Source organism: Henckelia pumila, unplaced genomic scaffold, assembly GCF_033568475.1.
Source record: "Henckelia pumila isolate YLH828 unplaced genomic scaffold, ASM3356847v2 CTG_461:::fragment_3, whole genome shotgun sequence".
Classification (NCBI taxonomy): Eukaryota; Viridiplantae; Streptophyta; class Magnoliopsida; order Lamiales; family Gesneriaceae; genus Henckelia; species Henckelia pumila.
The window spans coordinates 8,469,544-8,491,475 of NW_027331831.1; the positions used below are offsets into that span (position 1 = coordinate 8,469,544).

Genomic DNA, 21,932 nt, shown 5'->3' on the forward strand with positions numbered 1-21,932 from the left:
ATATTTTATATAAAAAAATTCCGCACATAAAATTATTAAATCGTAAACCTAAATTATATTATATATAATATATATGTATATATATGCGCGTCAAAATTTATAGGATATATATTAGTAAATAAATAAATAATACATATTATTATGTCGACGGGGTCAAATTGGACACTTGGGAGCATTTATTGCAAATTCACAAGCAGACAAAGTGGGGGGCCGGCAACGTCGGCCGGGGATCCGGGAACCAATCTCGGGATTATAATTTTATCGGAGCCCTCCAAATATACCATATTCATCAAATCAACCCAAATATTATCAAATATTTAAAAATGAACCCCAAACTGAATTTATTGCATTTATTTTCCCCTCCCCCTATTTATCTATAATATTATAAAATAACCTTACCATTTCCAGCTCGTTATTATCTTCCTCCTCCACCCTCTGTTCTTTATGCCACCAAAACGAAATCTGAGTGCCAAATCTAGAAAAAAATCTGTGACCGTACGAAGAATGGACTCTTGATTTTTCTCACATTTTGTGTTATTTTTAAAAAAAAATTTATGAAGCCACCGAGGATCATCTTTCATTAAACTGGTATGTTTTTGGGTTTCGCGAGATTGAAGCATTTATAAGATTTCTGAATTTTTTTTTTAAAATTTGTGTTGCATTAATCTCATACATTCAATGCTAGTGTTATCCTTAAATTCATTTATTAGCAGCTGAAGATTAATCTTTGCCATTTGTTCGGGAAAAGGACAAAAATGATTACAAATAATCAGGCAATAATTTTTTTTGCTGATTTTAGTTTTTTTGTTTTCTCATTTTGTGCTTTCGAATTATTATTTTTCAGCATTATTTATTTTCTTCTGGAGGGCTGATGCTTCTTGCTTGGTTGATTGGTTTTGTTTGAATCTCGTCTGTCAAGCTGATGTGACTAGAGTAATAGGAACATTATTGGCCTGCTATTCAAATAATTAGTTAGCGTAGAATAATGATTAATTATTATTCATTCTAGGTTAATTCAATAGCATATTTTCGTTGTAATGATGTTCTCCTTCTTTGGGTTTTCTTTCTTTTTTTTTTTTTGGTTTTGGTTTAGTTTTTAAATATATTCTTTCAGGTCTACAATTTTACATAAAAAAACCACCTGTGTTTACTTTGCTGGACATGGACGCTTCAGAGATTGAGGAAAGTTTACTCTCCATTGGTGAACCGAAGGTATGGAGCAGGACTCATAAATGCAGAGGATTTGATTAATTTTTTACCCTGCTTTTTGAAATGATTTGGGGTTGAATATTACAGAAATTTTATTTACAAGAACGTGGACGCATTAAATGATACTGGGGTTTAAATTCTCAATTTGATCTTAAATCTCGTCTCGTTGTTCGCATAGAGCACTCATTTAACAGTATTCTCAGCAGGAGCATCTCGATTTTTCATATATGTGCTGTTTGTTAATTGGCAAATAAACTTTGGATTTTAAAATTTGTTTATGTGGTATTTGTTAGTCCATTTATTTATTATATTGAAATGTGTTGGGTGGGTTTTTTTCACCTTAGCTGATTCTTGTTGTTGGTTTAGTTACACTGTGAGATGTGCAAGAATCTATGTTCCGTGTATGCGAAAGTATTGGCAATATTCCCTGATCTAGAAGCAGCTCGACCAAGGAGCACATCTGGTATTCAAGCACTATGTTCTCTGCACATAGCACTTGAAAAGACCAAGACTATTCTTCAGCATTGTGCAGAATGTAGTAAACTTTACTTGGTATGACTCATTCTTTTTCACTTCTGAACGTTTTTTAGCTGAAATATGCACATACAAAAAAAGGAAATACGAATTTAGAAATGGTAGCTGGCACCACCTAATCTCCCATTTTTGTATCTTACCAAAATATATTGAGTCGACTCATGTTTGTGTTTAGTAAGAGTATTCGAAATTTGTTAATCAATCCCTCTTATCACATTTGGTTGGGGCTTGATTTTTTGCCTTCTCTTCGTTAGGCAATAACTGGAGATTCTGTGGTTATGAAATTTGAGAAAGCACGATGTGCACTTGAAGATAGTTTAAAACGGGTTGAAGATATTGTTCCACCAGCCATTGGCAGTCAGGTGATTCTGAATTTGGTTCTTCTGTTAAGTTATATGTATTGGAGAAGTTTCGATTGATTTTTTTTTTGGGTACAATGATATATTAAGTTATTAGAAATTTGTTTAAATTTTAAGTCTGTGTTTTTCCAGATCGCCAAGGTTTTAGGTGAACTTGGAAGGATCGAGTTTTCTCTTGATCCAATTGAGAAGCAAATAGGTGATGATATTATTGGATTGCTTCAACAAGGGAGAAATTTCAACAGTAATTCTTATGACAACGAGGAGCTTGAATCTTTTCATCAGGCTGCATCTAGGCTTGGTATCACCTCTTCAAGGGCAGCACTCAGAGAGAGAAGAGCTTTGAAGAAACTCGTGGAAAGAGCCCGAGCTGATGACGACAAAAGGAAGGAATCTATCATAGCTTATCTAATGCATCTCATGAAAAAGTACTCGAAGGTTTTCAGGGGTGAGTTTTCGGATGACAATGACTCACAAGGATCAACACCTTGCTCGCCTACCATCCAGGGTTCTTTTGAAGATGGTAACATGCTTGGCCGTAATGGTTTTGCTTTTGATCGGCAGTTTTCGAAACTCAGTTCTTTCAATTTCAAGCCAAACTTCCGGAGATCAGATCAAATTCATGTGCCTCCTGAAGAGTTAAGGTGCCCTATATCGTTGCAACTTATGCATGATCCAGTTATCATAGCTTCGGGGCAAACCTATGAAAGGGTTTGTATAGAAAAATGGTTTACTGATGGTCATAACACTTGTCCTAAAACTCAGCAGCAGCTCCCTCATCTTTCTTTGACTCCCAATTACTGTGTTAAAGGATTGGTGGCTAGTTGGTGTGAAAATAATCGGATTCCTGTTCCAGACGGTCCACCAGAATCACTTGATCTCAACTACTGGAGGCTAGTGTTGTCCGAAAGTGACTCTGCAAACTCAAAATCGTTAGAAAGTTTCGATTTATGTAAGTTCAAGGGTGTTAAGGTTGAACCTTTGAATGACAGTGGTATCATTGAGGAGGCTGAAGGAAATGAACTGGAAGCTACTTCTGTGCAAAAAGAGGATTGTGGAGATTATCACGCCTTCAAACAGTGTCACGATTGTTTGGCCGTCTTAGAGAAGGATGATGACTTGATGGATAAATGCAAAGTGGTGGAGCAGATAAGGCTCTTGCTAAAAGATGATGAAGAAGCCAGGATTTATATGGGGGCTAATGGTCTTGTAGAGGCATTGCTGCATTTCTTGGACTCCGCTGTCTCATACAGGAATGGGATGGCTCAAGAAATCGGAGCAATGGCTCTCTTCAATCTTGCAGTAAATAATAACAGGTATATGATCATCCGTATCGAATGATTTTTAAATTCCTTTGATAAAACCCGAATTCTTTAAAGAATTTTTCTACTCGTTTGTTTCCTGAAATTTATTTGATACTGCGGAAAAAAAATTATGAGCTATACAGTATTACTGTGGATGTTTATATGGCCTTTAAATCACATTTTATGAGCATTGTGTTTACGCAGTTTCCACTCTTTTCAGAAACAAAGAATTGCTATTGGCTTCAGGAGTGCTTCCGATACTGCAGAAAATGATAGCTAATACCGATTCTGTTGGAGCAACAACTGCCCTTTACCTAAATCTTTCCTGCCTCGATGAGGCGAAAGCCATTATCGGGACTACGCAGGAAGTTGTCTATTTCTTGATCTCCATCCTTAAACATGAATCAGATGAGCAATGTAAGATCGATGCCCTTCACACCCTATACAATATTTCCAGTCATTCAACCAATATCCCTCACCTTCTGGAAGCCGGTATCATTGATGGCCTTCAAAATCTTATCACGCATCCCAGTGACCACTCTTCAATAGAGAAGTGCATTGCCATGTTAATTTACTTAGCTTCGAGTAAATCTGCAAGAGATGAAATCATTGCCTCTCCTGGGCTTATTACCGGGCTTGCTACTATCTTGGATGTCGGTGAGTCTGTAGAACAAGAACAAGCTGCAGCCTGTCTTCTGATATTATGTAATACGAGCGACAAATGCTGTGAAATGGTTCTTCAAGAAGGGGTGATTCCTTCATTAGTGTCGATTTCCGTAAATGGGACAGTTAGAGGTAAACAGAAAGCCCAGAAGCTTCTGATGTTATTTCGGGAGCAGAGGCAACGAGATCCTTCACCTGTTCCCAGTCGACTGATGACCGAGAATAGTGAGATGGCCTTGCCTTCTCAAAACCCAAAGCCATTATGCAAGTCAATCTCGAGGAGAAAAGTCAGTAAAGCATTGAGTGTTTGGTGGAAGAACAAGAGCTTTTCCGTGTACCAGTGTTGAGAAAGTTGCTGCCTTATGTCTGGCTCGAGTTGTCTTCCCATGTATTTTTTGCGTCGGCTTTCCTGCATCACGATTCTCTTAGAGGAAATGTACAGCAGGCTACTTAAATCAATGGAGTATCTAGCATAGTTTCAAGTCCTTAGATCAATGTAATCAAGAAACTGTAGCTAAAATTAGGTGTGAATATTTGGTTGTAAATCCTCTGGATTTTGTTTCGGGGCAGAGTATCCATGAGCAGCTTGCAATTTGCATGATAAATGTCTCGTTTCCTCACCACTTCATCACCATTTCAAATATTCTGTACTATATTTTAGTGTTGCATATTCTATTTGCAATACTATAAAAATCTATCACTCGTCATGGGATTTTGTGGTAAATTCGTATCTAAATCTTGGATAAACCAAATAAATACAACTAACGCTAAGTGTAGACAATTAGATTTATTGACCCTAAAATTATGGCAAGTATAAAATAATATTAAATATCAATAAAAAATAATTAACTATTTATTAGAAAATTTAAATTCTTACAAAAATAAATAGTTAATTAATTGATATTGTATATATTTTGTGAGCAAATCAAGAATTTAAAGCAAGATTGCATTTTGCATCAAATGGAATGAAATACTAATATTTTTGTTATAAATCATAATAGAAATAGAGAAATGAGTAGAGAGAAGAGAGAATCATATGAGTCAATACTCAGGTGCAATTATTATTGAACTCAATCACCCTATTTATAGGGAAAAATTACAAGATACAAATCTTTACAGATATTATCTTGACATATTTATAAAGATCACGAATCTTTCAAATCTAACTAAATAAGATAATCATTTATAATAATAATATATTTATAACATTCCCCCTTAGATGATTATTTGCACAAGCAATCAATTCTTTAAAATCTTCATTTGGCAAGATTGATGTTCGGGAACTTCATCGGGACTCAAGTGTTGCCTCGTTAAAACCTTGACAGTAAAACCCCGTGGGAAAAATCTGAACGAAGGAAAAAGAGTAAACACCATATATTTTCTTTGGATGTCTTCCCGAAGATAGATGCGCCTCGTTAAAACTTTATTAGGAAAAATCCAGTGGGACAAAATCCTAATGAAGGAAAAAAAAGTACGACATCTCTCGCGATACTTGTTAATTGCCTCATTAAAAACCTTGTTATGAAAAACTACGTGGGAAAAATCATAAACAAGGGAAAAAGAGTACAACTGTGATTGCTCCCCCTCTTGCAAGCATCACTTGAAATTATTAACTCGTCATATTTCAATCTTGTGCATTTATTTGCCAAAAATTGATTCAGATGATGATTTTGCCATGTATATGGTACTTCAAAACCAAATATCTTTTCTTCTTCTTCAAGTTGGCAAAAACAATATTTTAACATCGAATCCTTCGAGGTTGTTTCTATATGTATCACCATCAAATCAGTACATCCATGACAAGTGCAAATATTTTATCATAATCCGCTTGAAATATTTTGAAAAACTTTGCTAAAATTTGTTAATATTGCCACATATCATTTTTATTGAAAATTTCATCAAATTGTAGTTCAAAATAATCATCATTTTGCATGATATCAAAACACACGGATGATTATATCATTTCGATCCCAAATAATTTGTGAAATCTCATATTTTAATATACTTGTTATTCTTCAGGAATAACATAATCTAAATTGGATCCATTGAAATAATTGGTCGTTCACGCTTCTAGCGTCTTTTTTCATTTACTTGCAAGTAATATAAGATATGGTCCTGCAGGACATTAATTTCTTTTCACAACGACCAGCCTCCATTATTCTTTTCACATTGAGATATTTACTCATTTTCTTTAAAGGGGTTATTCGTCACTAAAGATGATTTAAATTGTTCAACTTGAACATAAATGAAGTTAAACGATCTTATACACAAGATCAAATAATTTATTTGAGATTTAAAATTTGAACATCATGTTCATTTTATATTTCACTGGGATTGATCTCAAATATTCTTGTAGCTTCTATTTCCTCCCCCTCAATGTTGAAAACATTGTTTTACAAGAATAATAAATGAGAATTTCGCGTCATAAAATCTCATTTATCAAGATAATTGATCATAAGATTCAATTTATTTCCAACATATTTACAATCCCTTCAAGAGATTTATTGTAGTGCATTTCTCGCACAAACATTAACTTTCAGTACATGAGCATTTGACATAATATTTATAATATATTTTCAGATATCCCCAAATATGACGCATTTATTCTCATGGTTTAATAGTTGATTGGAGGCAAAATAAATCAACTAAACCAATGTATTTATAATCATGAAATTGATATGCATATCCTCTTCTGATCAAGCTTGTCTTGATTACATATTCTGGAAATTTTCTCAATACGTATTTTCGCAAACATTATGTTGCGCTTCATGGGTCCACGTTATTTATTCATTCCAGATAATATGGGGATTCTTTAATAATTTGAGCTAATGATAATGATATCAAATTTGATAAGACAATAAGAATTCATAAAATCTTCTGGATCTTTGATTCAAAAATATCCATATTTATCGATCCAGGAACTTTTGGCTTGTTCATTAACAACTTTGTGCACTATCAATAGTTTTTCAACTATTTATATAATTTGAATGCTCAATTCAATGTATTATGCCAAACTCTGAAAGTATTTGTATCAATGACACTTTTGGAGCTCTTTAGCTCTTCTAGACATATTGATTTGTAATATACTATTTAAACCAAATCAATATCTGCTAGATTCAAAAATACATATACGTCATTATTGTGTATCACTATTTTATAATATCAAGCACATCATCTTTTTTTCATCGTCAATCAAGCGATCTTATAGATCTTTCAAACATTCGATCAATATACGATGAAACATATGATTTGGATAGACATCAATCGTCTCCACAAACTTTTATATCTTGCTTGATAGATATCAATAAATCTTTTTACGTACTTCAGGTACGATAGTGATACGAGATACCGATGAACGTTTAGGACAATACTTGATTATGACGTATATCTCAATATTTTGTGCCGAATTTATGATTCATATCTCGATCATACGAGATGACATATTCTTTCTTGAAGAATTAAACTACAGTGTATCAACTGTGTTCATTGGCACTGTCATATTCACTTAAAATAATGGACCACATTAATTAGACAATTGTCATAATTGTCTTTCCTTGAACAAAATATTATAAATAATATATTATATTAGAATTATTGAAATTGAGAATCGAATGTACCTTTTCAAATTCTTGTATGCATCAAGTAGATCTTTTACCTTCAACAGTAATATTCGATCTATCACGAATATCGTTTTACATTAAATTCATGTTCCTACATGTAAGATAATAACATGTGATAAAAATACTCTATCATTTATTTAAAAAATGATAGATTAATCAAATGATTTTGAAAAAATCCAAAATTTATATCCACAATCAAAATTGATGAATTTAAAATCCATAATCAAATTTTATTAAATAAAAATTTAACAAAAAATTTATCACCAAATTGCATAATCAATATCTCATGCAATATATTGACTAATAGAATAAATTCACAAAATTTGTAGTTCTTATTTTATATCATCAAAATAATTTATGTGAATCAAAACAAAACACATTCTAGAGTTTTCCACAATTTAGTTTAAACAAATACAAAATTAATTTACCAAAAATAAATTGGTTCAATAAATAAATAAAATGAATTGAAGTTAGTCATAAATCAACTCATTTACATCATCATGCATAGGCTACCATCAATCCATCATCGTCGTTGCCCAATATAGATGATGGTCCAATTCATTGGGTTTAACATTTATTTTTATTTTTCTTTTTTCGGTTGATAGTGTTGTGATCTTACTACCGCACATTCATAATTTTCAATCAATAGTCTATGCAGTTCATCATTGAACATCAAGTCGCTATTCATAAAAATAGTGACAAATAATATATCATGCTTCTTATAGAGCATTAAAAACAAATATATGATTTGAATCGATATCAAGTCAATATCTTTTGATATATATCTCACATATATCTTTAATAATATTTTCTTATGGATATTGACAATTTTAGATCATATATCGATATTCTTTGAGAAATTGTACTAAATTTCTCAATTCATAAGATCATCAACAACCAAAAGGACATTAAATTATATTCTTCGAGAATATTTCAAAATCGTGGATCTTATATTAATATTCTTCATGAATATTATCAAATCTTGCATATTTTTATCAATATTTCAATATTGATACAATATTGCATCCTTTTATCATATGTCAATATTGATATATTTTGACATGAAATCAATTTCTTCAATGATATTTGTAGATATTTGATATCATATCAGATATCAATCACGATTTCTTCATTTTCTCAATATACGAAATCATATATCACATCTTTATCGTTAATCTATTAAGATTCTTAATATATTATATTATATCTAGGAATCTCTTTAGATTCTCAATATATTTGACCTTATATCAGATCTTAATCTTGAATATATCAATATTCAATATATTATATCATGAATTCATGAATATCTTTCGATATATCAAAATTGAAATCATGAATCTCTCAAAATTCTCAGTATATTGTATCATGATAATGAATTTCTTCAAATTCTCAATATAAAATCATGTTGTGCTACTTTATAGCCATCAACATATTCATGATATTTCATGGGCATCAATATATCAATTATTTTCATTGTGCTACTTCTAGAACACCAATGAATATCTCTTTGTGCTACTTTTAGAACACTAATGAATATCTCTCATAAATTTGAGTATTGACAACACGTTGTGCTATTCCAATAGCATCAATAAAACGAGAATTATTTTTATTCTCAATTGGTTACAGCATCGTGCTGATAACGTGTTATAAATCATAATAGAAATAGAAAAATGAGTAGAGAGAATTCATGAGAGAAGAGAGAATCATATGAGTCAATACTCAGGTGCAATTATTATTGAACTCAATCACCCTATTTATAGAGAAAGATTACAAGATACAAATCTTTACAGATATTATCTTGACATATTTATAAAGATCACGAATCTTCTAAATCTAACTAAATAAGATAATCATCTATAATAACAATATATTTATAACAATTTTTAGTATTTTAATTCAAATCTTGAATCAAATGGAAAAAAATATTAATATTTTTAGTATTTAAAATCAAATCTTGTGATTAATGGAAGAATCACCAAATGAATCACGATGATCCAATCAAATTGTGACACCTCATCAAATGAAAATGGTAGGAAGCTACATTTTCACCTGTAAATAGGGGGATATATGACCAAGAAGTACACACGACACAGAAGATTGAAGCAAAAGAGTAGAAGAATTAAAGATTTTTTCTCTCAAGTCATATTCAAAAAGTTCAAGACGCAATTCAAGACGTTTTTCTTCAAATTCATCAAAATCGAGAAGATCGAGGCGTTATTCAAGGAATTAATCGCGTTATTCTTCAATCACATTTAAATTTATCCAATTTCAAGAATATTTTGTTCTTCACCAAATTCAAAATTAACAAAGTTCAATGTGTGATTCAAGGCACTCATCGCGTTCTTCCCAAATTTTGAAGAATAATTCGATAACAAAGTTTTAACTCATCGAATTAACGTTATCAAGATATCAAAATCATCTTTTACGAAGATCAAATACTCAAGAAATTCAAATCCATCAAGAAATTATTATTGAAGAGAAGAATCAAGGGATTATCTTGAGATTGCATCAACTAATCTTTATTTAATTTCTCAAATTCAGTATGTATCTATTTTTTATTTTTTTATTTTAAAAAATAAAAAATTTTGCGCTACACTAATGATGCGATTATCATAAAATAGTTTCTTGGGGTAGGTAAAGTCCCGGGCAAAGTAGCAGGTATTTGGCAAGATCTACACACCATAAGTAAGAAAACTCGTTAGTGGGGGCGCCAGAGGGTTCTCCGGCGTCGCCACTCCGATGATTAAGTTAGATTAAGATGTATGGAGTGAGCTTAAAATTTTTTAGATAAAGTGAGTGTGTATAAGACAATAGTGACAAGTGATGCGTACCTTGGCCAGGTTCAGAAGCCTGATATTTATACCCGTCGGACTGAGTTATTAATGATTACATGGTATGGGCGAACTGACAGCATTTAATGTGATGAAATATTTACCACGTGTGATTAGATACCCTGTAATCTTCGGAAGAACCCATACCATTGTATCGTGATTAGCAATGATTTGATCCGCAATAAAAGCCTGATATACTCAAAATAGTCGTGGCCGTTTCCTGACCCTTAAAATAAAAAGTCCAGGGCCCACCAGCTTTCTTCTTCTCGGCTCCGAGGAGCTTGTTTGTGTGTACCCGACTTCCGTATTTTTCCCGGGCTCCATTGATTACCCGGGCGTTTGGAACCTCCCGGGTACCCTGGACCATCCAGGTCCTTGAGAGTCCAGGGTTATCTTACCAAGATATCAACTAAGATTCTTCCAAGCTTGAGACAGTCTTTCTTTGAGTCTATGTGGAATAATCCCATCGCACGCATTTTGAACTTTGTAGATTCACTAGGAGGTGAGAGTGAGACTAGCTAACACACTAAGGTCAACTTCCAGTCTTATATATGGTGCTGCCCTAGAAATAGTTGTCGGCACACGCAATTTGCCTGTGTGCAATCTAAAGGGAGAAAAAAAAAAGTGCGCGATGTAATATTTGCAAAACCATGAAACCACTGCCATGTTTGCAAAATCAGTTTAAAAGAAAAGAGATTAAAAAAGAAACAAAAGTGGAAGTTTGTGGTCCGGAAAAGTTAGATAAAAAAGTGGAGAGTTTTTTAATAATTATTTTCAAAAATGTTGATTTCAAAAAAAAACTTCATCTGACATAAATCAGATGTCGATTGACTCATGTGATGCTACATCAAACTATTTTACATCTTAAATATGTGAATCTCATGATGTGTTTGTGGTATTTATATAAAATTACATCGACTTAGTTAGATTGCGTCAAATACGTTAGTAATCTTACAAGGTCCTTTTTTTTTATATGATAAGAAAGATTAATGTATGCAACTTTCAGTCAATCACTTTATTATTAAAATTTTAGAGTACAAAAACTCTTGAAATCCTTGATTTCAAAAACTCTAATAAATCGTAATTTAATTTTATAAGACCGATCTTTTGTTACAGGGAACTACGAGAATTTGTTCAGTTTTTTTTATATAAAATAAAATATTTTCTGAGTAGAATATGATAAATTCCAATTAGGAAAGGGAAGTGTCCTCCGCATCAATGAAACAAAACGCCACTACTACACTCACAGCAGAACTCAGTGTACACCGGATGGGATCACTCACCCATTCATCCATCTTCTCCACACAAACCTCTTTCGGTGGATCGAATTCGATTCTGTAGCTGAAAATGATTGAATCATCCGCTTTACAACCACGCAATATGCTGATCGGATTCCACGAAGTCGTGTGACAGCTCCTCCATCTCTTTATCTGGATTATCAACCACATTTCAATGTATGCGCAGATCAAAACTTCTGGATTTCGATTCGGAATTTATATGCTATTTCGTTGTTTACTGTGCAATTACTTATGATTAAATCAAATCTTTCGCTCGGTAACCGTTTCAAGACTTTTCGTATGTTTTACGGTTTGGTTATGTATTTGATTTATTTGTTTTTTTTATATTCTGTTTGCTTGTTGGGAGCTTAGTTGATTTGCTTACGTTTGTTCATTCTTTTCGTTGGGTTCAATTTTCTTTTGGATGGATTTCGTATTTGATCCTTTATTTTTGCCCCATTATTGATCTATAGCTCCACAATTTTCCGTTTATTTGTCTGAATTCTTGTAATTAACATGGAGCTAGGCTCAGGTATGTGATAAATATCTGGTGTTTTTTTGCTAATAATTTTTATTTCTGAAGGGTTTTGCTTTGCTGATTAATTGGACAAAATTAAGTTCTTAACATTAAACTTGGATGAAAACTTTTTTCCAAATTAATGGATTGATATTTTTCTGGCAATAAAACTGACAGAGGTTTTGTTGGCTTCATACTATTTGAAATTATGGAGTTGATGAGACATTTATATTGATTTGATCAACTGGCATAATTCCTGATTCCAATAATAAGTATTTAATATCTTGATTTGAAATAATGTATTTGCAGAAACTTTTTTGTATTGCTAACATGAGTTATCTCAATATTAGTGAATGAATGTGTACAATTTGAAGAATAAGAAGAAAGCATCAAATGATGTGTCTCTTATTCCTTTTTCTTTTGTTTTATCAGTGTTTTTTTTTCGCTTGCAATTATTATTTGCACTTTATAGTTTCTTGAACTTCGGTAATCAGGTTTTAAAATGACGTGTAAATTGCATTATCTGCAGGTGTACCTGGCGATGGAAGGTGTTTGTTCCGATCAGTGGTTCATGGTGCTTGTCTACGAGCAGGAAAGCCATCTCCAACAGAAAACCGTGAAAGGGAACTTGCAGACGAGCTTAGAGCAACAGTACAGAATTCTTTCTTTTTATTCTGCTATGTTGAAGGAATTCAGTTGCTTATGTTGCATAAGTAAAACTTAGGATTCCTTGGTTCTGCAGGTCGCAGATGAATTTATCAAGAGGCGTGCAGATTCTGAATGGTATGATTTGATCGTTTGGAAAACAAGGATTAGTGCTGAGAACTTTTGACTTTTTCACACTTGTCAATCATGTCCATTAACTTTGCATTTTAACTTCAGATAAGATTAATAAGTGGTTCAAATGTGAAAACACTCAAAAGCATTTCTGGGAATATTTCATCAAGCATGTTGTATCTTGAGTACAGAATAGCAACTTCATACTGTTTATCCAATTCTTATATGGGTACCGCCTTCAATATATTTTATCCTCAGGTTTGTAGAAGGTGATTTTGATACTTATGTTGCACAAATGCGACAGCCCCATGTATGGGGTGGGGAACCTGAGCTGCTCATGTCATCACACGTGTTACGGTATGTACTCTTAGTGGTTTTTGTTTGCATTTATCTTTCCTTCTGTGCATGGCGAAAATTCACTTATAATTTAATAAATAAAAATTGTCTTACGATTTAAGCTTCTTGAATATTACGTTATTACAGCACCACATTTTCAGGCTCTTGATATTCATTATTTCCTACATTTCTGCAACCCTAATAGTTCTGCTTGTTAACAAGAGCACGGTACCACAAACAGTCATCCACACTCCACAGAATTCACAATATGAATTACATGCCGATGAACTAGCTATAACTATACTGTACTGCACTCGACCTTTTGGTAAATGATAAATAATCATCATCATCATAATGGTTGCAACCCCCTAATAATTGAAAATTTGCAAATTAGATGAAAAATGTATACGATAATTAACGGGAAAGGAAAAACATTTTCAGGGTTCCAATTACTGTTCACATGTTGGATAAGAGGACTAATTCTGTCAAGATTATAGCTGAATATGGCCAAGAATATGGAAAGGAGAATCCAATCCGCGTATTATATCATGGTTATGGGCACTATGACGCGTTAAGGAGCTCTTTAGATGGTTCACAATTGAAGCTGTAAATTCTCCACTTTATGAGCTATTTTTCCCCATGTCAAACTGCATCCCCTGAACAAGTTTATTCTAAGTTAAACTTTGTACAACATCATATGGCGTTTTTCTAATTTTGCAGGAATAAAGGTAGATGAAACAACCCTCGGAACCTATTGTTCCAGATGCAAGAAAAGATGGAAGCAAAATTAGAAGGAAAATAGGGATGGATTGCTTCCTGGTGTTCCGAATATCAGCTGAATAAATACTCCCAACTCCAGTTGCTTGCTACAACTTTGTCATCAAATTTCGAATATTACTCCCTTGAAATACTCAATTTATTGGAGAATTATACACTTTGATCATTTGAATACAGCAAATCAATGAAGGGGCTGGATCCAATTCACTCCATATGCATTCTTTTGTCGTATATAATATTTACTCGTGTATCTTAATTTACAATGAAAGAGACTCTATCTATTATTCAACGTCTTTCCATATTTCCCGAAGCAGCTGATATCTGACAACATTCCTCCCACCCTTTTCCTTTGGCATCAAGCTGAGTTTAGATAAAGCAGAAGAAGTGAGGAAGCTATCAGGAATGACTGAAGTCAATGCCGAGTCGAGTTCATCCAACTCATCGTCGCTGGCATATGATTTATTGAGTGTTGATAATCTGCTACTTTGGAGCACTTGGCTTCCAACTTCTCCCACACAAGTTAACAAAGCTGCGGCGGGTGGTGAATATTTTGTGGGAGTTGCGGTGCAAGGAAAGAATGTGACCATATCGTCACGACAGTCAGAAACATCCTGAATGGAGAAAAAATTGCAAGCTAAGAATAACTTGTATGCCTCTCGACATTGAAAATTTTATGGTAACACATGCAATTTAGTATGTGAGGAAGTATTAACCTCAGAATCAAGGGCAGCGATTATGTTGCGTGGCATCGGTTCAGGACAGAATTCATCCGGAATGAAATTGTTCAGAACCCTTTTGATCAAGGATGGACCAAATGTCGGGCAAACCTTCACAGGAACAAACCGTAGATGATCACAAACCAAAGATTCTATGCTTTTTCTTTTTTTCTTTTTTTTTTTTGTAAAGTAGATTCGATGCTATTTGGGTTCACCAGAATCATGCAATGCATGTCGGTTTCACCTACATCCCATGCGGATAACGTGCATGAGTGTGATCACATGTAACATAGATGATATCTTACTCGAATTTGATGGTAAAGTCTACCTCTTTTCGGGTGGAAGCATCAGCAAGCATTCCGAATGGCAGCATCATAAGGTTACTTAACGCATGGAGGAGCTTGAAAGCCTTGAAAGATTTTGGTCTGTTGCCATCAACAAGAATGCTAGTATCCTCATGGGACTCGTCTTCTATGCCGAAAAGATCCGTGAGCCATCTGGACCAGTTCCCGATCTACAATAATGTAAAAAAAGAAAAAATAAATAAATAAGAATTTTAAGCTCTGTCCAGACTCGAATCATAAATAATTGTTTGATATCGAACAATGAGGATGCACAACCAACATCAGTTAGTTCCACACTTACAGCATTTTTTAACTGTGCACCAGCTCCAAAGCTTGATTTCCCAGCTGGAATAGGGAGGACTTTGGAATCACTTATGGGATCAGAAAATGGATCAGTTGGCATTTCCTCAGCGGATTCACGTAGAATAGCATTGAACATTGCAACATCCAATCTATTAACTAACTGCTCCATTACCTATTAGAACAAAAAAATGCAATTCTGTCGTGTTAGAATCTTAAATATGTTCATAAATTCAGACGACGAGCCCAATCCACCCCTAGAAAACCTGGTAGTAATTAATAAGGGGAAGGTAATTCAACTTTGTAAGTTGATCCAAGAACCCTTGCCCAACTGTTGTGGGATGCGAGCGTTACATTTGTCCCACCCAACCCATGGCTCACAGTCGTGCGGTGTAGACCCCACCTGGGGCCGGACATTCCTTGGCGGAAAATACACATGGGTCCCACTCTAGTACCTCTTTGTCATGTGTCTAATCCACCCCTAGAAAACTAGTTACTATTGGTGAAGGATATCCCTGTATACATTCACAAGTCGAGGTGGGATGGTACTGTTGCACAAGGTTGTTTATGAAACATACCAGTCTAACCAGCACAGACAAGCAGCCACATTCATGCCCTCCAGCCCGAATCGGACAAAGCCTTTCACATGCATCTTTGAAGGCTTTCTTCCACAACTCTATAGACAAGTTTCCCTGTTCGTGATTACCTGTATTATTTCTTCTTCCATTCGATTTCTTCATGCCTGAGCTGTTGTTAGTCCTCTCACTACTTTTTGCTAGATTTGGCTGCATGTGTGGGGTAAAAGTCTGCAGTAAATGAAACATAATCATCATTCTTAACTTCAAAACTGATAAATAAACAGGGAGCGACGGTTTTCAAAATATTGCAAATAGTGAAAGTACTGGTGACCTGCCACCAAACGGACTCGACAATGCGAGAAAAGAGCCAAGATTCAACTTTTTCAAGTGCAATAATGAACGTCAGGACATCCTCAAAGTCATCAAATTCTTCAGTTGGCTTAGTATTCGCCTCATCCCTGTGAGAGGAGTCTAGCTGTTTATTTCTTATTCTTCCAGCTGATTCAGATTCTGGGCCATCATGTTTTATTCGTGATACATTAGAATGTGGTAACTCTGCAGCAATTTGGCTTACAATGGCCCTCAACATAATTGAATTTGATAACCAGTATGTCAACCTGTAACATTTACATTAAAAAATTTGATATTATCAAGATATATCTTTGAGTTCTAACAGTAAAAAGTTTGGTGAGATGAGTAGCAGTAAAAAGGACGAAATTGGATATCTGTTGGATAGGCATATAAAGAAATGTAGTATTCTTTGCTAAACAAACTTACCGTGGGACGTCGTTTCCACATGATTTAGAAACCAAAATCAAACCAGACACCACAGCTCTTGCTGCACTAGACCGCTTTGCTTGAGATCCTTCTCTGCAAATGTTACTATAAAATCTTGAAAGTCGTCTAGCTGGGGCATGGAGCTTATTTCCCGAACTGGCATGCTCAGCAACGACTGAATATAATCCAACCTCAATTGCTGCAGCTTCCTTCAGTTCTTCCTCAAGCATCTCAATTCTAGTTTTCCATTCATTTTTACTGTCAAAATGCTCACCTTTTTGCTCTTTTCCTTCAGTTTTTGCACTAAGTTTACCTTTCTTGAGATAGACATTATACATGTCGAGGTCTGGTGCTTTTCCCCCAGCATAAAAGTCGGTCAGAAATCCATTCCCTTTAGCTGTGCTGTGTATTTGGACAGATTTTACATGCTTCAACTGAGGTTTGTTACTGCTGGATGGCGGAACTAGTGGAGCTTTTCTGTTTGGAGCAAGAGTATCGCTTCTTGTTGTCACCTGTCTTTTCGTATTATCATCTGATAATTTATCGAGTAACTTATTCCCTGGAGAACGGTTTGTCCCTTCCAATATCTGTTCATCCCATCGAATATCTTGTCTTACCCTTTCACCAACACGTGAATCGTCGATCGGAACATCTTGTGGTTGCAACTCTTTATCTTGAGAAGAACTGCTTTTTCTATAGTTATCAGCTTCAACCACTTCAAGAGAAAACCTTTCAAGGGATCTGTCTTCTACATATTGTTGAGTGTTTCTGCTACTTTTATAGTTGCTGTTTGCAATAACTTCTTGGGAATTGGGGTAAACACTTCCCCTCGCAAAACTTGTTGCAGTGTTATTGGGCTTAGTATGTATCTCTCGAAAACTTATGGATGAGGGAGAGGATCTAATGGAGGGGGAAACAGAGTTCTTGACAGATGTCATGCTTCGCTCGGAAAACTTGGACGAAGAAACCTGGTCATTTACATGGTTCCTAGCATCAAATAATGAATCATTTGATGGAGGCCTCAAGTTCTTGTTTTGCTCTTTCACAGAGTCGATTCCAGCATTTCCATATCCATTCTGCATTTTTTACTTCAAATAAGTGTCACGAGGTACAAGTACATGCATTGAGTGGAAAGAATTATTGATACTATGGAGTAAAGCCTAAGTATAGATGTCAAGATAGATTAAATTTTAAGAAAATTTGCTTACCTTCTCATTATGAGACGGTGAAGTTGTTACAGACCCGATGGTTGATGAACCAGCAGCCCTTGATGAATGTGAAGAAGCATCATCATCAGTAAAAGAGGCTATTTCCGAGCTATTGTCATCATATTCAAGGAAGCCAGCTTTAGGTGAGGAATTAGAGCTATCCCTTTCAACAGGATCAAAAGTAATAATTAAATCCGGTTGGACTGACATACTAGAACTTTTCTTGAAGCTTAATGGGACATTTATACTTAATACATGATCTATAACTCCATAATCTGCGAGATTCAATGAAGCTGTTCCCAAGAGTTGTCCTTTAGCCTTATCCTTCCGAGGCTCAAATAAGCTGAACTCCAAATAATTCTTTTTAAACTTATCGCCAGCTTTCTTATCTTGGTGAAGAGTAACAGGAAGCATGAAAGACTCATTAAATACGATATTGGATTCCCCAGCCACAGAGATAAACGAACCAGAATTTTGATCACCATTTTCCCACTGAATCAAAACGGTTTGAACAGATTTAAGAGACTCCGATGGTGGCCAAGGTCTAATCTCCTGTATATGGACAATGTACTGAACTCTAACTGAAGCACCCCGTTTGTGCTTCGATCTCAGTCCAAGAACCATAGCTAGAGTAAGATAATTAAGAGCTGAAGTTGGTTGGTTGATTCTACAACACGATGAGAAAAATAAAATTCATCACAGAGAATTTAGGTAATAACACTCATGAATACGATCTAAAAATAAAGATCTTCTGACATTTTCTCAGAATAATGAAATTTTTGCAATTTTCATCTATATACTAAGACTTGAAAACAATTCAGAAATAAGGTGATGTTTGCAAGTATCTCTAAAGAATCACAAGAAGCTGGAAAACTAGAAACACATTAGGAAAAAAAAAAAAAAAAACAGAGAGAGATGCATTATGGCCGACTCAGGGATTTGGTGTAACAGCTTAATTTATGATGGAAGCTCAAAATATATAAATAGACACTATGCATGCAATTTGAAAATTCGGCATTCCAGTGGATTGCCTTCGGTTGCCCAGTCGAGTCTCAGGCATACATCCTAAAAAAAATGCAGTAAAAATTTTACCAATCAAGCAGACCAAACAAAGAGAGAACGATCAAAGCTAAAATGGCCACATTTGCAAAGTACCCAAATAAAGAATCACATCACTGTAAAATAATCATCATTTTAATTTCAGGATCAGTAAAATCTTCCAAAAAAAGAAACAAACCATTAGAGAACCAATCAATAATCCAGCATCCAGCTATCAAATGCCACAACACAGAAATGGTAAAAATACACAGAACATCAAATTTGCATCCATAATTATCAATGAGAAAACAACTACATAGAGTTAACTAAGAGAAACAAGAAACAGACACGAAGAGAAAAAAAAAAGTCAGTCTTTTACCAGAAGATTGAAGAACAAAAGAGAATTATGCTTCTTGCAATCCCTTTTAAATCATTGATCTTGTTTATTCTCGCAGATGGGATTCCTTGTTTGTTTGAGAAGAAAGTAAAAGTAGGCGTAAGAAAGTCCAAAAGATTGAAAATTCAGAAGGGCTGGAGGAAGAAGAAGATGCGTTTGCAGCGTATGGAAAAAAGTCCCAAGGTTTCAGTTTCCTGATTTTGCTAAAGTTCCATTTTTCTTTTCTTTTTTTCTTTTTATTTTTATTTCATACAAAAAATCCTACTATTAATTAATTAATTGAACCAGAAAAAGGAAGTGATAATATCGAATTTTTTTTTAATACTGATGCGATTGATAAACTATAATTTGCATAATTTTTACAAATGTTTAATTTAGTTATAGAAAGTGTTTATTGGATTATTTACTTATATATTTTCTATTTAAGATTAAGATAAGAAGGTAAAAAAAAAATTATAACTGGCTTTGAAAAAAGCTTATAACTACCAAAAAAAAAAAAGCTTATAACTATCTTTTAGTAATATGAAAATAGGTTTAAAAGAAAATATGAACAAAGCTATTATTTCCCTAACGGACCCATTAACTTTTTTTTTCAAATATAAAATTTAGATTATAATAATATTTGGCTCTAGATATATATATTTGAAAATATCTTGTGTGTTCGGCCCAGGAAAATCACATTTTTTTCCTATAATTATATTTTTTCTATTTATAGTTTTGTTATCGGTGAATTTGTAAAAAAAAAAAATTGATTCAGGTGAATTTGTAATTTTAATCTGTAGCTTTCATATGTTTTTCATTTTTGGTTATGTTATTGACTTATTGTGAATTTTTATTTGTGATAATGCAACTTATAATCTTTTCATTTTTGATAATTTAACTTGTATGTTTTTATTTCATTTTTTGTACTTTTATCGGGTTAAAAAAAATACACGTCATATGATTAAAATAAAAAGTAATCGCAACAGGTCAAAAAACGAAAAAATGCAATTTATATGACTACAAAATGTAAATTCATTATTAAACAAGACTACAAATGAAAAAAAATGCAAATTCCACATCCAGAAATCAAAATGTAACTTTCCATGCTTGGTGCATATTCAATGACTACCATGAGGTATGCTTGTATGTTTAAAGGAAAATAAGTTTTTTGGTCCATTAACTTATCTATATTTTGGTTTTGGTCTATTAACTTTTTCAATGTGGGTTTTGGTATACTAACTTTGCATTTTCAGTGTTTTTTGGTCCAACTGCATACGTGTCAACTTTTGATTGGTCCAAAATGATGACGTGGACCAATCCGAAGCTGACACATATGCAGTTGAACCAAAAAACACTGAAAATGCAAAGTTAGTGTACCAAAACCCATATCGAAAAAGTTAATGGACCAAAACCCAAAAAAGATAAAGTTACTGGACCAAAAAACTTATTTTTCCTATGTTTAATATTTGTGTGCTAAAAATATTTTTGCATGAATAAATAGAATATTAGATGAAAATTTTAAATTCTAATGTTATACTTAATAAAAGCTATTGCATATGTTACAACCGAAATATGAATTTTAGGAAATTCAAATATAATTTTTCCCCCAACGACGATACAATTTGAATTTAGTCTTAAAAGTTAGATGTGACCTGATTTCCTCCTCGTAAAAATACTTCAATTTTAACGTTTATATTTATTAATATATTACAAAAAATCTCATGGGATTATCTCATAAATCAATGTTTTGTCCCATATTCACCTAACCAAACTCATGAAATATTATTTTTATGTCAAAATTATTATTTTTCACTAAATATATTAATTAAGTTGGTCCATACACAAAAGACCTAGATTTCGTTTGGACATATACTTATGAAATGTTTTTGTAAAGTGTGTGTTAAAAACTTTTTATAAAATATTTTAAAAATTATTTTAATAAGAACAAATATGTGTTTGAACAACTATTCTATAAGGGAGTGTTTACTTAGCTTGATAACAATAGGATAAGCTTATTAATTCAACTTAATCCATTGTTTACTTTTAAAAAAATCAAATCTCTCAAATCTCAAGGCCCGTCATTTAACCCGAGATTAGACATCCTTAATTACACAAGAGATAACACATCCTAACCAATATTTGTGGAAAAAAAAATACACATAAATCATAAACTACCCTCCTTCAATTCTTTTGTTTCCCCCCCCCCCCCCCCCCCAATTTCTTTCCTTTTATAACTCGATTTATCAATTTTATTATTTTTGAAAAAATATATATTTTTATACCTAATAATTTTGATAAATGAAAATGCCTCCATGTGAATCAATAATAATTTAGTTCAAAAATAACCCAATTCAAATTATATTAATAAAAAATTAAGCATAAGATTGT

At 33.5% G+C, this 21,932-nt stretch overlaps 3 protein-coding genes across 6 annotated transcripts; 2 read left to right on the forward strand and 1 right to left on the reverse strand.

The window, feature by feature from the left end:
• Positions 1-406: 406 nt before the first annotated feature.
• LOC140872232 (U-box domain-containing protein 6-like) lies at positions 407-4,674 on the forward strand. Of its 2 annotated transcripts, none has more exons than XM_073275038.1 (6): positions 407-588; positions 1,094-1,212; positions 1,576-1,761; positions 1,998-2,105; positions 2,235-3,418; positions 3,627-4,674. In XM_073275038.1, exons 2-6 carry the CDS (start codon positions 1,162-1,164, stop codon positions 4,414-4,416), a joined length of 2,319 nt encoding a protein of 772 aa, XP_073131139.1. In that variant the 5' UTR covers positions 407-588; positions 1,094-1,161; the 3' UTR covers positions 4,417-4,674. The 2 variants fall into 2 exon arrangements, with proteins under 2 accessions (XP_073131139.1, XP_073131138.1); XM_073275037.1 differs by having other exon boundaries at positions 1,115-1,212.
• Positions 4,675-11,972: 7,298 nt separating this feature from the next.
• LOC140872233 (OVARIAN TUMOR DOMAIN-containing deubiquitinating enzyme 4-like) lies at positions 11,973-14,279 on the forward strand. Of its 3 annotated transcripts, none has more exons than XM_073275040.1 (6): positions 11,973-12,074; positions 12,844-12,965; positions 13,057-13,097; positions 13,350-13,448; positions 13,869-14,033; positions 14,148-14,279. In XM_073275040.1, exons 1-6 carry the CDS (start codon positions 12,050-12,052, stop codon positions 14,161-14,163), a joined length of 468 nt encoding a protein of 155 aa, XP_073131141.1. In that variant the 5' UTR covers positions 11,973-12,049; the 3' UTR covers positions 14,164-14,279. The 3 variants fall into 3 exon arrangements, with proteins under 3 accessions (XP_073131141.1, XP_073131140.1, XP_073131142.1); XM_073275039.1 differs by having other exon boundaries at positions 11,993-12,095; XM_073275041.1 differs by lacking the exon at positions 11,973-12,074 and adding an exon at positions 12,128-12,329.
• A 206-nt stretch (positions 14,280-14,485) lies between these two features.
• On the reverse strand, positions 14,486-19,684 carry LOC140872231 (uncharacterized). The gene is made up of 9 exons (XM_073275036.1): positions 19,545-19,684; positions 18,128-18,794; positions 16,920-17,995; positions 16,474-16,759; positions 16,143-16,370; positions 15,566-15,739; positions 15,249-15,434; positions 14,918-15,031; positions 14,486-14,815 (listed from the first exon to the last, which is right to left on the reverse strand). The coding sequence occupies exons 2-9, from the start codon at positions 18,749-18,751 to the stop codon at positions 14,486-14,488; spliced, it is 3,018 nt and encodes a 1,005-aa protein (XP_073131137.1). The 5' UTR covers positions 18,752-18,794; positions 19,545-19,684.
• Between the last annotated feature and the right edge of the window lie 2,248 nt (positions 19,685-21,932).